This window comes from Lepisosteus oculatus, chromosome 29 (assembly GCF_040954835.1).
Source record: "Lepisosteus oculatus isolate fLepOcu1 chromosome 29, fLepOcu1.hap2, whole genome shotgun sequence".
NCBI lineage: Eukaryota > Metazoa > Chordata > Actinopteri > Semionotiformes > Lepisosteidae > Lepisosteus > Lepisosteus oculatus.
In genome coordinates, this window is record NC_090724.1 from 5,381,181 (window position 1) to 5,395,793 (window position 14,613).

The following is a 14,613-nucleotide window of genomic DNA, read 5'->3' on the forward strand; positions in this document are numbered from 1 at the left end:
CTCTACTGTAAAACGGCACTGTCCTTTGGATGAGACGTAAAACCGAGGTCCTGACTCTCTGTGGTCATTAAACACCCCAGGGTGTTTCTCCAAAATCTTTGATCTGGGTTCATCACTCTGTTCTTCTCCCTGGTGATAGCTGATGTGTAGGGATCGATGGGAAATTTGGCCTATTTTCGAGAAACACCCTGGAATGTTTAATGACCACAGAGAGTCAGGAAGAACGTCTCCTCTGAAGGACAGCGCCTGTTTACAGTATAGTGTCCCCGTCACTATACTGGGGCATTAGGACCCACACAGAGCGCAGGGTGAGCGCCCCCTGCTGGTCCCACTAACACCTCTTCCAGCAGCAACCTTAGTTTTTCCCAGGAGGTCTCCCATCCAGGTACTGACCAGGCTCACAGCTGCTGAGCTTCAGTGGGCTGCTATGGCATTGCCTGTAAAGCGCTTTGAGTGAAGCGTCCAGAAAAAGCGCTATATACGTGTACGGAATTATAATTAATTCTTATTATTTTCTTCCTGTAACACATCGCTTCGCAATCCGGAGTGTGTGGAAGGCAGCACCTCGAACATCTTGAAGTCCTTGTTTCTCAAGCCAAACCTGATGTACATGAACGACAACATTCACAGGCGAGGGGACTGTGACTTGTCGCCTGCACTGTTTCTGTGCATCTCCGAAACGCACCCAGAGGTGCATTAAAGAGGCTTTACATTGTAGGTGAAAGCGCAGCCGTACACTGTGGGGGTCACCATCGTCTCGCCTCTGAAAATCCGGTATGAATCAGCAAAAAAACAAACCCTGCAGCAGTTTTGATCTGACCAATCAGTGATGTACCGACAGCACGGTGTTATGAATCCCTGACTTGTTAATTTAACTTTGATTCATTATTGCGAGGTGCGTTCAGAACTTATTTTCCGTTTTTGGAAAACACTGAGATTCCAATTCAAACTGCACATTGTTCCTGAAAGCCCTTATAAGGAATGCTGGGAGTCCTACGTAGACGAGGACCAATGGGCTTTTTAACAGTTTTGTTTTTTTATTATTATTGATAAAAGTCCCGGACAACTACCGATATAGCGGTGTCCACTGTACTCGACATTCTGTGTCCGGAGATTTCATTACAGAATATGTGCAGTTCCAGGTTTCTACAAAAAACGTATTTTTGTAGTGCATATTTCAGTGATCGCACAGTAAAAATGACATTTATAGAGAAAATAGGGTCAGCAATCCATTGTCCAGCGCTCTTTTTGACGAACAAGTAACTGTTCTTATTGCGCATGTGTAAATGTGTTCTGGGTCAGACAAATATGGGGTTTTTAACGTTCTTTCTGGAAAACCAAGGCGGAAGGCAATTCCCAGAATATTAACATAAATAAAACATATTCTGTCTGCCGAGGGCTTTTAGGCGAAAACGGGTTCTCGAAACACTGCAGTCGCTTAGCTGATTCACTCGCGGTTATGCCGGTATTTGGCCACAGATCGCTGAGCAGGAGCTTTAAAGGCACTTTACAGCCTTGCGGTTTTTCCACTATCCGAGAAAAAAATTCTGAAACCAGAAATGACCGATTTAAGCTCAAGCTAAGAGGTCGGTTCGGGTGCTTGTACGTGTAATTGCTTCAGAAATAAATTACTGCACACCCCTCCGTTTTGCATGGATTATTGTCATCATTTTATTCATTTAATATAGAGATTTACACGTAATTATTTATGTTTATTCTGAACCGTATTAGAATGAAACCCAATGTTAATGCCCAGTGTAAGAGGCAGGCGCTTCGTGCAACAGTCGGATATATCGGTATTACTTTGCACGGCAGACAATAAGTGACTGTACCGTATTGTGTTTTAGTTCAGCGGCTGTGAGTGAACATCCAGAAACCTGCCCGGCGCGTTTTCCACGTGTGAAGTGCGATTTCACGCCCCGCGCATCCTGCGAGTTCTTGTTCCCTCGGAGGCGCGTTTCCGACGAAAGGGTGTGCGCGCTCCCGCAGCAACAGGGAAGATGGCGGCGCTCACGTCTCTCACTCAGGTACTGATTCTGGCTCAATGTATTATTTGTAAACAGACGGATAATAATCGACGGGACAGACGCGGGCAGTTACAGATATGCTTTTCTCGATTGAAAATCTAACCGTGTCAACTGTGGAACATTAAACGCCAGGCAATTAACAATGCATTTTAAAGGTTACAGTAGTGGGAAGGTATAAGGCCTACTGGGATATTAAACCGTAAAATGTTGAAAGGCGGAATGAAGTCAGCGAGTATGCAGGATGAACTGCTTACGTTTACAAGGAACGACAGAACACGGAGGTTTTTCTGTGTCTCAAAGCGCCCAAAACAGTGCTGGCGTTTTGCCTGACGAACAAGCTGACTTGTCTACGGCTCAAAAGCCTGACCAGAAAACACGGTAACGCGGACAATTGTGAGTTTTCTCCACTTCTCACGGAAAGAGCTTCCGTGCGACGGGTAACAGCAGCTGTCTTGCGATGCTATGAAAACATGAGACGGCATCTTTTGACTTCTGCTTTGGTTTAACGTGCTCGGTTTCCCGGTACAGCCTGCCCTGTAAGCACTACCGATGTGGAAGGGTTTGGGTAGTGTACGCTTGAATAATTCTGACATGCCGTACGTAATCGGCATATTTTAAAGACCGGTTCGGTTAGCAGCTCTCATGTAGGCGTAAGGTTGGCAAATACTTCAGGCTGCACCTGTTTCTGATTAGTTTTTTAATACCATGCCCTTATTCGTGTTAATCTTTAAGGCTTAAGTCGCTTTTTCTTTTGCGCATAGCCTCTAGATAAGAAAACCCCCCAGGAGATAAAAACGGCATAAAACGCCGTCATTCTTGACAGTGTCGTATGTGACCCGAGTTGGAAGCAGTCGGTGTCGAGTTCGTGCAGTTGAGCACTCGGTCTGTTTGAATGGTTTACTTCAGCAGTCTGAAGCCGGCATTAGGTAATGGCTACAGGAATGCAGGCATATACGCCCGACTGCTTGTCAACGCTGTTACCTTTCAACAGGTGAATTGCTTTGAATGAAATGCATGTTATGTGAAGTTCCTTTTCGTTTTCTGAGCGAGCACAGCTGCTTTCGGATTCCGGTTGTGTCGGTGCAACAGCTTAGTTTTCCAGTCCGCGGGGGTTCTGCTTGTTCAGGGACTGTAGCATCCGAGACTACTCAGCCGGATCTTCCAGGTGAGCCTGTGTCACAACTGGGCAAAGGTGTCTCTGGTCTGGGGACGAATGCTTTCTCCATCTCCTCCGAAGCTTTTTGGACTTCCTCCTGTGGGCCCGTGATTTAAGCCACAGTGAAGCAGGAGATCTGTCTGGCTACTGCTTGCAGATGGGGCTTTAGTCTGATTTACAAAGGCTTGTTGGTGTCTGCACTCTGATTAGATCTGCAGGTGTAATGTGTCTCATGTTCGTTACAGGGCATCGTTAAGAAGTGGTGTTGTACAGTGCTGAAAAACAAGGAAAAGGGTTTTTGTGAGCTGAAATGTAGCGCAGACATGCTCAAGAGCAGCTTTTTGTCAATTAAAATGCTTAATGGCCTCTGACCATTTTAACTCCTGTCAGATGGTTCAATCTGGATAATTGACTAAGCAGTTCGAGGAGAGCTAGCAACAGCATAAGACTGCTCTTTCAGATGTGCCTCACCCTTTGGGTAGTGTGGTTATTTCCCAGAGGGGCTACTGTACTCTGAGAATGCCTCATTGAAGTCATTCAGCACCACGATTACAGCCTGTGCATCATCTGTGCTTCACTCACGAATGATGTTAATAAAACACTGACTCCCTGAACAGCATAAGCATACAGATGCAGAATAGACACATTTGATGGTTTGTAAGAAATGTTTTATGTCTGCATATTTTTATTATCTATAATGATTAGAGTCGTCATGTTTTCTTCTCGAATTCATGGCTATTTAAATTACTAAACAGTATTTTAGCATTTTTCATCAATAAATTATGCATTATATTTTTGATAAATAATTTTAAAGTTGGTTTCATCACATACACTGCCCTATGAATTTTATTGTGCCCCTAATGAAATTGGAATAATAATCATCACATAATGGAAAGTTTTACAATTTGGCAATTTTTTTATTACAACAAGTTTAACTTTTTGTAGTGAATCTGAATACCATTGCACAGACCAAAATCCTGTGGGTTACAATCAATGTAAATCCAGAAAACAAGAGGGTTGTGTTTATTCACACTTCTACTGTTAGTATTTTGCAGATCCTCCTCTGGCAGGGATTAGGGGAAATTCTCCCCTTCTGGTTTCTGTTAGTGAACTGTCACCTTGAGTTAGAATCACGAATGTTCAGTAGGATTAAGGTTTGGAGAGTGAGATCACCAAGTCAAGAACATTTGTTTTCTGTACAGTCAACCATGCCTTTGTTGATTTGGACAGGTGATTTGGATCATCGTCGTGTTGGAATGTCTGTTTTCAGCCAAGCTGTAGCTTCTTGTCAATAAGAACCAGGTGTCTGGTCACAATGACCTGGTAATTGTCAGAGTTAGGGAAATGTACAATCTCGACAAGGGCTCCAAGACCAGTAGATGCAAAACATCCCCTCCACAGTATTTCACAATGGGCAGTGAGCATGAGTGCTTTCTCAACATGAGCTTCATCTTTTTATATACCAAACATAATGCTGATGAGCGTGTCTCAATAACTCAGTTTTAATTTCATCTGATGAAAATACGTGGTTCCATTCCAGTGATGTGTGGCAAACTTCAGATGGCTCTTCTTATCACTCTGCTTTAGTAGAGGTTTCTTCCTTGCAGCCTGGTTATGAATCCCATATTCAGGCAATTTTGAATGCTAGTTTTTGACACTTAATGTCCTTGAAGGCTCCAACGTTGGAGATCTTTATCTCTAGCTTTTAGATTTACGGTTGCCTCCCAAAACCACTTGTCTCACAGGCCAAGTTGTCTTCTTCCTTAGAGGGAGGCCACTTTACCAGTATCCTTAAAATTCTTACTAATGGACACTCCTGTATGTTTTGACTGTTCAAATACAGCTGGTAGTGACTGGAAGTGATCCATCATTTTGTGGAGTGATTGCTTTTTGTTTTCCAGCTGTCATTGTGTGGTTGATGGTGAGATGTTAATGAAGACTGGGCTCCTGTGTTAGTTTTAATTGCCTGCAGGCTGAAGGAATGGGTTCTTGCCTAGATGTTCTGTCATTAATGGCACCAGGTTGTGAGATTGTGTGGGCTGTGGCTGAAATCACGGTATTACGAAATCGGGACATATCGGCTGCTTCTCTGATCCCACATCTGTAAACTCAGAAAAGGCTGTAATGAGCCACGCTTGCCTGCCAAGTAAAAGTTTTGCTATTGTGTAATTGATTTTTGCATTTGAACATAAACACAGGAATGAGCAATCTCAGATACTGTTTGCTGCTTCTCCTCTTATCTAGTGTCTTAGGTTTTCATTAATTTGGATCATTATCAATTTGGATTTAAATTTCATTTTGTGGCATGGATCAGGCACAGGAACCTTTGAACAGGGGGAAAAGCCTTACTTTTTGTAGAGAGATTGAACGCCTTTCAGGTGCCCTCTATTACTCAGCTATGATTATTACATGCATTGGGAACGCAGAAGCCTTGTTGAGTGTAGGTCTGAGTTAGTGGAACCCCTTCTGAGCACTTGGTCATCCTGTTTCCTTTTACTTTCTCCTTGCTCATCCTCGCTCCATTAGCTAAATCAAGTAGATGTTTTTGCGAGAGGCTAGGCGTGTACATTGCATCTGTGTCTGATTCAAACAGCAATGCAGCAAGAATTACAGGGTGGCTGGCTAGACTTTATAGCTTGATAAGCAGCTGCTGGGCTCGATCTGGGCTAACAGACGTTGGAAGGCGGTCTTGGAGGAAAGCCCCGGACCTTTTTCTTAGCCAGCCCCCTTTCTGCTTGTGCCATGCTTGTCAAGTTGAATTGTATTAAACAGGGTTCACTCTGCAAAAATCCTTTGTTTTGACCCCACTGAGTTCCCAGAGCACAGGCTTAGCCAGCTGAATCAAAACCTTTGGCTTCTTCTACAGCTTTGGGCCTTTTGTTGAAGGCTGCAGTATTGGGCAGTGCCCTCGTTATCATATCTGGGCTCGTGAATGTGTCCATGAACATTAAAAAGCTGTTTCTGACTTAAAAGTTTGGGGAGTCTTTTGAGTGTGAAGAATTGTTTTAAATTAGTCTAAAAAGAGAACATTAATCACATCTGTTATTAACAGGGAATTATTTTTTTAATGAAAATACCACAAACTAATGTCATTTCACCATCAGTCTTGTGGTAAGCTGTGTCCTTGTGTTCTAGCATGGCACAGCCCTGACTGGTGCCCCACACTCTGCCTCTTCATATTCAAGAGGTTGTTATCTAGCTAGCTTCAGTGTTAAGATTGCACAAGATCTGGAGTTTTTCCCCCTTGCATATCTAATTGGAAGCGCAGATGGCTCCAAAGATGAAATGCTTGCTCAACTCCCGGAAGAATTATTGCAAATTAGGGAAACCACAAGGGGAGCAGAACTTGAATAACAAATGGTCAGTGCCTGGGTCAGCGTGCACTGCACTTCACAGTGTGGGGGTGACTACTAGTTAAGATGAGCAACCAGTGGCAAGGATTTGTTGTTTCCAGGTTTTCCTTTCTTAAAGACAAGTCAGCTGTGTTGGGAGATGCAAGGGTTTCATTATTGCTGTGTTCTCTGGCTACAGGCAGGTAACAGTTTATTTAGTGATGATGTGATTTGCAAAGTCTGTCGCTCGTTTGTATGGATGCTACCTTCTCTTTTGACAAACTGTAAGAGTCCTTTGTGCAGAAATGAATATAGCATTGTCATTTGTAGTAATTCCCCTTCACAGTTATTGCTTTAAGAACATTTGAGTGTTTTCTTTAATTATAGTGGAAGTGTTGAAGAGTAGAACTGGGGATTTTGGACCTTGTTTCAGTTTTTTCACTGATTATACATTGATCCTTGCATGCTGTTTTTCCCTTTTTCAGCTTTCAAGTGGGAACCCTGTGTATGAAAACTATTACAGGCAGGTAAGGTCTTTAAAAAGCACATGTCAGTTTTGAACCCAGCCCATGCAGCACACCTCACATCTTGAGTGTTGAAGAGTGGGGCTCTGCAGTGTTCAAATACAGTTCTGTTGGCCTGCACAAGGTTCTGATTTTTTTTCCCCCTTGTCTTGAGTCTAGCTTTCAGACAATGGTATCTCTTCTAATTACAAGCCAGTGGGCTGACTCAGCAGCTCTATCAGATAGAGCAGCATTAAGCTTGTCAGCGGTATTAATTATTGTTCACACTTCCTGAGACAAGAGCGTGACTGAGATCAGAGGAGAGACTAAACCTGGGGAGGTCAACCTACAGAGAACTTCTGGATAAAATGAATTCTTACCAAAATCAGAACCATGTGGACTTCCACATGCATTTGCCCTCCACGTGTACCAGGCAAATCATAAAGTGCACAAAGGAGGAAAATGAAATGCAGAACTGCATGGTGCATGGTAACAGGGTATCGGTTCTCTTTATTTAACAACAGACATGTACTCTGAAGAGCCTGAGTCAAGGCCTTTGGGTAGGGTGTTTCCCTGCTCTTGATCCTTTGACACTCCGCATTCAAGCCACCTTTCTGTCTGAATGAATGGATTGCAGCCCAGGAGGTGTTTCTTGGTTTGGTTCAATCCCAATCCCATTCCCACATTCCAATAGTTTCCTGGTTTGTTTTCAGTGACAAAAGACTGCCAAATATGCCGGTTTTAGAAGACCTTAGCACCTTGTTATTTGTATCTCTTTGCAGGTAGACCCAGGAAACACAGGAAGAGTGGGTCCTACTGAAGCTGCTCTGTTCCTGAAGAAATCAGGCCTCCCTGACATTACTCTGGGGAAGGTGGGTAAAGTACCAGCTATGTTTGAGGCCTGGCACAGGCCGTGTTCACTCACTCACTGCAGAGCATCTCTTAACTGTGTGTCTGTGAAGGTTAGTGGGCACTCGAGGGTGTTTTGAGGGCAGGGGCTTTGTCTGTGGCTACTTGTCTGAACTGTGACCGTATACAGACCACCTTTCTCTATCTTGTACACTTTTTGCACTTGATAACCTCATAGAGGGCAGACAGTGGCAGTGAATAAAAAAATTGCTTATGACATAGTACAGAACTCATGCCTTTTCCAGTTATACGTTTCTTAATTGGCCTAAGTATAATTTAATTAGCATTTGTTAGTCTGAACAAACATGACCATATAGGATAGTGTTTTATTATTCTAAACGGGAGTTTTTCCACACTTATATCTGCAGGCTGCAGCTCTTTTAACGGTTTTAATTAAGATATCCACCTTACTACTGCATCTGTCTTTTTTTAAACCCGTCTGTTGTGCCATGACTGTTAATAAAAAAAAAAAGTCATGGGAAAACTCTATTGATATTTTATCATTTTTCTGTTCCAAGATCTGGGATTTGGCTGATCCAGATGGAAAGGGTTTCTTAGACAAACAGGTATTTTATTTCTGTTTGCCACTCTTTATTTCTTTTTTTCTGGTTCATATCTCAAGTGTTGTTCGGTTACCTGACTTGCTGTTTCTCTTCAGGGCTTTTATTTCGCTTTGAGACTGGTCGCCTGTGCACAAAATGGACATGATGTGACCCTTAGCAGTTTAAACCTCACTGTCCCACCCCCCAAATTTGTAAGTGACATTTGAAATCACCTTTTCTTGTCCATGTGTAACTTCTCATGGCTCCTGTTGTTTTGTGCTAAAAAAGATTTGACCGATCTGATACTTGAAATAAAATCCTTGGGTTTTAGAGCAGAAATTTCTACCAAGAAAATTACATTGGTCCCGGAGAGCCCCACACCAGTAATTGTTACAGGTCACCCTAAACTACCGCTTATTTAAGGTCAGGAACACTAGTTTAAGCAACTGATCACTTAAGACAGTAACATTTCAATGAAGGGAACACTGATGCTTAAGGGGTGAGAGATATTCACATTTTTTGTCCTGAATGAACATAATTACTCTAAATTATTTAATTGAACACAGTACCTCTTTAATTAATCATGGTTAATTTGCTCCAGGTTTTTTCAAGATCTATTTAAAGTGTGTTTATACAAGGTGCCAGAGTGGGGCTCTCCATTCAGTCCATATAGTTTGTATGTTCTGATTTGATATGTTATTATATTAATATCACTGATGTATGTCATCTTATGCTTTTCAATCACTGGGTTCATGGCAGAAGGACACTAGCAGTCCCTTACTCTCCACGTCAGCACCCACAGGGGACTCTCATTGGGCTGTGAGGGTAAGTGGAGATCATTTTCTGGTTATTATGGGTTTTGGCTGCTTTCTGTAAACCAGTATACGGCTTTTCTTTATGAAATACTTAACCAGAATGGAAGGCCAGGTTTCATAGGTAAAAATCGTAAAGAAGTATCCTAAAAGCAGTTGAAGAAGAGCATATTCACGTGTGCATAACAGACACTGATTATCTCAGATAGGCAAGCTATAAGCTGCTGCTTCACGGTTCAGTTTGGAAAATGCCTATCTATCAAATGTTGGGGAAGAATGATGTCTAAATGTAGAAGAGGTAAATATACAGAAGGAGCCCAGATTTAAGCTGATTTCAATATGACAAGAACAGTACATTCCGGACCTGGTTCAGATATTGATTGGAGTGTGGAAAGAGATGGGGAAGGATAAATGGAAGTAAATTAATAGAAAAGATATTGCTACTCTAGAGTCAGTCTGGAGGAGCGCTGCCAGATATGTTTAAAGCAATGTCCTACACTCAAAAGGCTGAAGGAATACAAAGCCTTTTTAATCTTGAACAGAGGAGGCAATAAGGGGACAAGTATTCAAAACCCTCAGAAACGTGGAGAAAGACAACATGGCAAATGTCTTCAGAATGAATAGTGAAACACAAATCACAGGGAACAGGTGGAAACTACATAGAAGTACATTTCAAACAGACAACAGGAGGCACTTTACACAGAGGGAATGTGGAACAAGCTATCCACCTGTGGAGTTGAAGCTTATGCCCTGCTTCTTCCAACAGCTGAATGTGAGCTGTGGATCAATTTGCTACTAAGAAAAGGATTGAATTATCCAAACCAGCTCCCTCTTGCCTGTAACCTTTATTATAAGTCACTATTTAAAAAGAAGTAGTCATAATCTGCCCAGTGTGTTTTTAGCACTAGTATGTGTTTTTGAAGCTGTTCCTTCTTTGCTCTTCTTCCTGTTATTGCAGCCGGAGGAGAAAGGGAAGTTTGATGGGATTTTTGAAAGTCTTGCTCCAGTGAATGGACTTTTATCTGGTGAGAAGGTGAAACCAGTGCTAATAAACTCAAAACTACCTCTTGACGTTTTAGGAAGGGTAAGTAGGCTCACATTTTAGTTCTGCATGAGCTTTAGCCTTCACTTATTTCATATGATCTTTTATTTTCTGCCATTACCATTAAGTACCATTAACGTACGTTTATGCCAGGATAAGTTCACAGATTTTTGAGTAACAGTTTTCAATATGTGGACGTGATTCAAATTTAATTTTTTCTTCTTTGCGTGTTTCGAACAGCTCCATCTGAATTATTGACTATAGCTTCTCTTATACAGACAGGCTCTTTGTGGTGCTGAGGGAGATAGTACTTGGGCTATATGAAAAAGTATCTCCAAAATCTGAATCGGAGCAGCTGAAAAGGCTATGCACATGTTTCATATTTGTTTTTTCTCATAGGTTTGGGATCTTAGTGACATTGACAAAGATGGACACTTGGACAGAGATGAGTTTGCTGTGGTAGGTCCTGAAGTCTTTAAAAGGAGCAAAAGAAGGTGATAGACTAAGTTAAAATATATGCTGGTTGATACTCATAAGGTAGTAATGTGATGTTTTGGGCTATCTGGGCGTTAGCAACACTGTGTTCACAGTGCTTGTTCTGATGATACTCCTATCTCGGTTGGGGGACCCCAGGGGTTCGAGAGGGAGCATCAGCTGGGGTTGATGCACCTTGTCTGATCAAACTGACGTGTTGAGGCCTGTGAGGCTGGGCTCTCTGGGTATGAGCTGGTTTCTTTATAGATCAGCAGTGTTCTTGACATTCCTGTGAAAGAGGACCCATCCACGGTAGTGCTCAGTGCTAAACCCATGCAAAACGTAACATTTCCCCCTTTTTTTATTCTGGATTTAGACCCGTGCATCTGCTCGAAAACAAATAGTGGTCTAATTCACCCAGGAATGTCTCCTCCACATTTTGAAAACATAAACAAGCCTAATTACTGTTTTTTTTTTTGTCATGTGCAGGCAATGCACCTGGTGTACCGAGCTCTGGAAAAGGAACCTGTCCCATCCGTTCTGCCTACTTCCCTTATACCGCCCTCCAAGAGGAAGAAGCCTGCCAGTGCCCTTCCGGGCTCTGTCCCCGTTCTTCCTGGGGCCGTCCCAGTGCTTCCCGCCAGCCCGCCGCCGCCCAAGGACAGCCTGCGCTCCACTCCCTCCCACGGCAGCATGAACTCGCTCAACAGCGCCGGCAGCCTGTCGCCCAAACACACTCTCAAGTCGGCCCAGGTACCCAGCGGGGGTTCTGTCGGGAACGGGCGGCGGTCGTTCCGCACTCTAATCCCATTCTCCGCGTGCCCAGTCCAGCGGCCGAGCCACGCTTTCCAAAGGATGTCCCTGTTTTCAAGTGCGAAATGATAAAATAAGATCTGGGCTCACCTGTTTTCAGGGATGCATCGGCAGCTGGTGCTTGTAGTTTTGGGGCTCTAAATATTGGGTAAGCAATGGCTTGGTGTTCGACTTCTTGAAAGGACATCTTGGCATGACTTTCTTGCCTTTTGTATGTTGCAGATCGATTCCTCGTCTTTCTCTGTTATATTTTGTATTGCTGGCTAATACATTCCTCATTTTTTTTTATATTTTCTCTTTGGCTATATAAATCTCCATTTGTTTTTTGGCCAAGCGCTGAATTCTTGAAGTATTGTGCAGTTGTGCATGCTGATGGCCCCCTGGTCTGGTTTGTTTCCCAGCAGCTGAGAGCAGCCAGAGAGTGTGCAGTTTCTACAAGGTTTATCTGGGGGATTTGAAGCTGCAGTAGGGTTCCATTGCAGACCATTGTAGAAGTTATGCCTCATATCTGGACTAGAAGTCTAAAGTTTTATTTTTAAGTTGGGTTAGGAGCTAGATGCTCCCTGTTGGATGCTGATTGACACCTTGAGTCCCAAATCAAAATGTCTTCAATTGTGTCACTCATTGTGCTGAATTAGGGGTAGTGTGGTGTTGGGAAAACCACCTGTAAGAATTCATGTTTGCAGAATTGGATGTCTTCTCTTTTCTGTCCTCTGATTCACCTAGATGTGCTTTGTCTGCCTCTTGCTTCCAATGCAGAAAATTGCATTTGGATGTAGACCTCTGACTGGATTTTGCCTCCAGAATAGGTGCATGATAGAAAAAAAGATATAACAAAGGATTTATACAGCTCAGCACTGCTTTTGGAAGACACACTATTTATATCCAGATACATCTAAGTAAAGGTTATTTTTAATGTGTGAAATATAGTTGGACGTGGCTTTCAGATATTACTCACACCTTTATGAAATGTCTTTTAAACAGGGTCAACTCCAGCAAATTAAGTAGAGCATAATTCATTAAGAAGAGTTCAAAATCCTTGTAAAAAAGTGACAGAGAAGGAAGTTGTTCAGTACAGAAGATTGACATTTTCTGGGCGAAAATACAACAGCTTTGTTATCAGTGCAATCAAATAGACACAAGATGAATTAGGTGGATGTTTCTAGCTAAAGAAAGTAGTTCAGGTACTGTCCCCAGGAAAATGTGCTCTTGCAGGAGCTCTAGTTATCAGATGTATAAGGGATGTGGGCTGTGTGTGTCTGTGATTGATGGAAGCACACTATCAATCACTGTAAAACCTCTACCAGCCCATTGCTACGGGCTTCATGGCTGTTTTTCTATCACTTGCACTTCAGCATCTTCAGGACTAGGTGCAAAATTAGCTCAATGTTCTGTCTCCGTTTTTGTGATTAAGGGAGCACTCTCCTGTTTGCTGTCTCTTGTATGAATGACCTGATTGAGGGTTGTCTTTGTGGTTTTGTATACATGTCAAAACGTGCAACAATGTCAGAAAGATTTGTATACCTAGGCAAATAAAGACTACATAAAAGCAGTAATAAAACCCTGCTCTGTACATCATGTGGTGTTATGCCTAATCTGCTGTTCCAGGCTTTCAGTGCAGCAATGCACGTATGTGGTAGTATAGGTTTAAATCCCCCCCTACTCATAATCCTTTCATAGGCTGATCTGACTACAATTAAGCAAAAGAGGCAAATTGGCAATGACTCAGAGCTGAAGAAGAGACGACCTTGAGGAAAGGGGTGGGGAAACAGTGTAAATGTCAGAAAAGGTTCTGCTCAGGAAGTTGTGGCTTTCGATCCTGTGATCTCTGAGCACAATTCTGCATTAGGGCCCCCGGTTCCCTGCATTTACACACTGGCCTATGACTGCCTTTGTCTCCTCTCGTTATTCCTCTTTCCCAGCCCTCGGCAAACTGGATCGTGCCGGTTGCTGACAGAAGCAGGTACGACGAGATCTTCCTGAAGACGGACGCCGACCTGGATGGATTTGTCAACGGCCACGAAGTAAAAGAGATCTTCATGCAGTCGGGACTTCCTCAGAACATCCTAGCGCACATATGGTTAGAAATGGTTTGAGTCACATTGTTACAGTATTACTAACGGTATTAGTATTCTGAGTAATAGAATACACTGTAGCAGGGAGCCTCCGATACATCAGTTCACTGGTCGTACAATCATACAGGTGGGCCGAGGGGGAATTAATTCTCACGTACACTTATCAATCATGGCCTCCTAACAATCCCCCTCTATAAATTGGCTTCATTACTCTGCTCTCCTCCCCACTGATCGCTGATGTGTGGTGAGCGTTCTGGCGCACTATGGCTGCCGTCGCATCATCCAGGTGGGGCTGCACATTGGTGGTGGTGGAGGGGATCCCCATTACCTGTAAAGCGCTTTGAGTGGAGTGTCCAGAAAAGCGCTATATAAGTGTAAGCAATTATTATTATTATTATTATTATTATTATTATTATTACTTGTGGTGAGACTGATGCATAAATCCTGGAATCACATGCCCTAAAACAGAAGCCTTTAACACCTGTGGATGAGGAATATGTTGTCTGCTACATTAGTCTTTTAAAGCAGCTCTCTTTTCTGTTAAATTTCTGAATGCTGATGCTGTTAATTGTCTTTTTTTTAACTAGTTATTGGGAGGTGTGGTTAATACTGATCCAGGGTCCTGGGTTCGATTCTGGCTTTGGTTGCCTGTCTGCATGGACCTTGCTCTTGTTTATGGGTTTTTCCATGGACCCCTAATTTCCTCCCACTTTCCAAAGGCAAACAGGATACTTGCAAGTTAACTTGAAGTTAAAGGGATCTCTGTACTCCTACCTTAGTACTATGTTCTGTCAGGAGCAGTTCTGGTGCATCTCTGCCGTTCACTTGGTGTCTAGTTGGTGCTTCTTAAAATGGTATATAAAAATCTGCAGTAGTTAAAGCAGTAACAAATACGCACTGACGCAGACCTGGAAGTGACCTGGAGTCA

The 14,613-nt window shown here is 42.9% G+C and overlaps 1 protein-coding gene across 7 annotated transcripts in view; it reads left to right on the forward strand.

The window, feature by feature from the left end:
• The first annotated feature begins 1,944 nt into the window (after positions 1 to 1,944).
• The window catches only part of eps15l1a (epidermal growth factor receptor pathway substrate 15-like 1a), a 46,235-nt gene continuing 33,566 nt past the window's right edge, over positions 1,945 to 14,613 (forward strand). For 2 of the 7 annotated variants that reach the window (XM_015365546.2, XM_015365548.2), the window contains exons 1-10: positions 1,948 to 2,027; positions 7,001 to 7,042; positions 7,801 to 7,890; positions 8,446 to 8,493; positions 8,586 to 8,681; positions 9,229 to 9,294; positions 10,240 to 10,365; positions 10,723 to 10,782; positions 11,287 to 11,550; positions 13,533 to 13,690. In XM_015365546.2, the coding sequence (XP_015221032.1) occupies positions 2,001 to 2,027; positions 7,001 to 7,042; positions 7,801 to 7,890; positions 8,446 to 8,493; positions 8,586 to 8,681; positions 9,229 to 9,294; positions 10,240 to 10,365; positions 10,723 to 10,782; positions 11,287 to 11,550; positions 13,533 to 13,690 (977 nt within the window). In that variant the 5' untranslated portion in view covers positions 1,948 to 2,000. Of the gene's footprint in view, positions 2,028 to 7,000; positions 7,043 to 7,800; positions 7,891 to 8,445; positions 8,494 to 8,585; positions 8,682 to 9,228; positions 9,295 to 10,239; positions 10,366 to 10,722; positions 10,783 to 11,286; positions 11,551 to 13,532; positions 13,691 to 14,613 lie in introns of all 7 variants that reach the window. The other 5 variants (XM_069186149.1, XM_015365549.2, XM_015365547.2 and 2 more) reach the window with 4 other exon arrangements.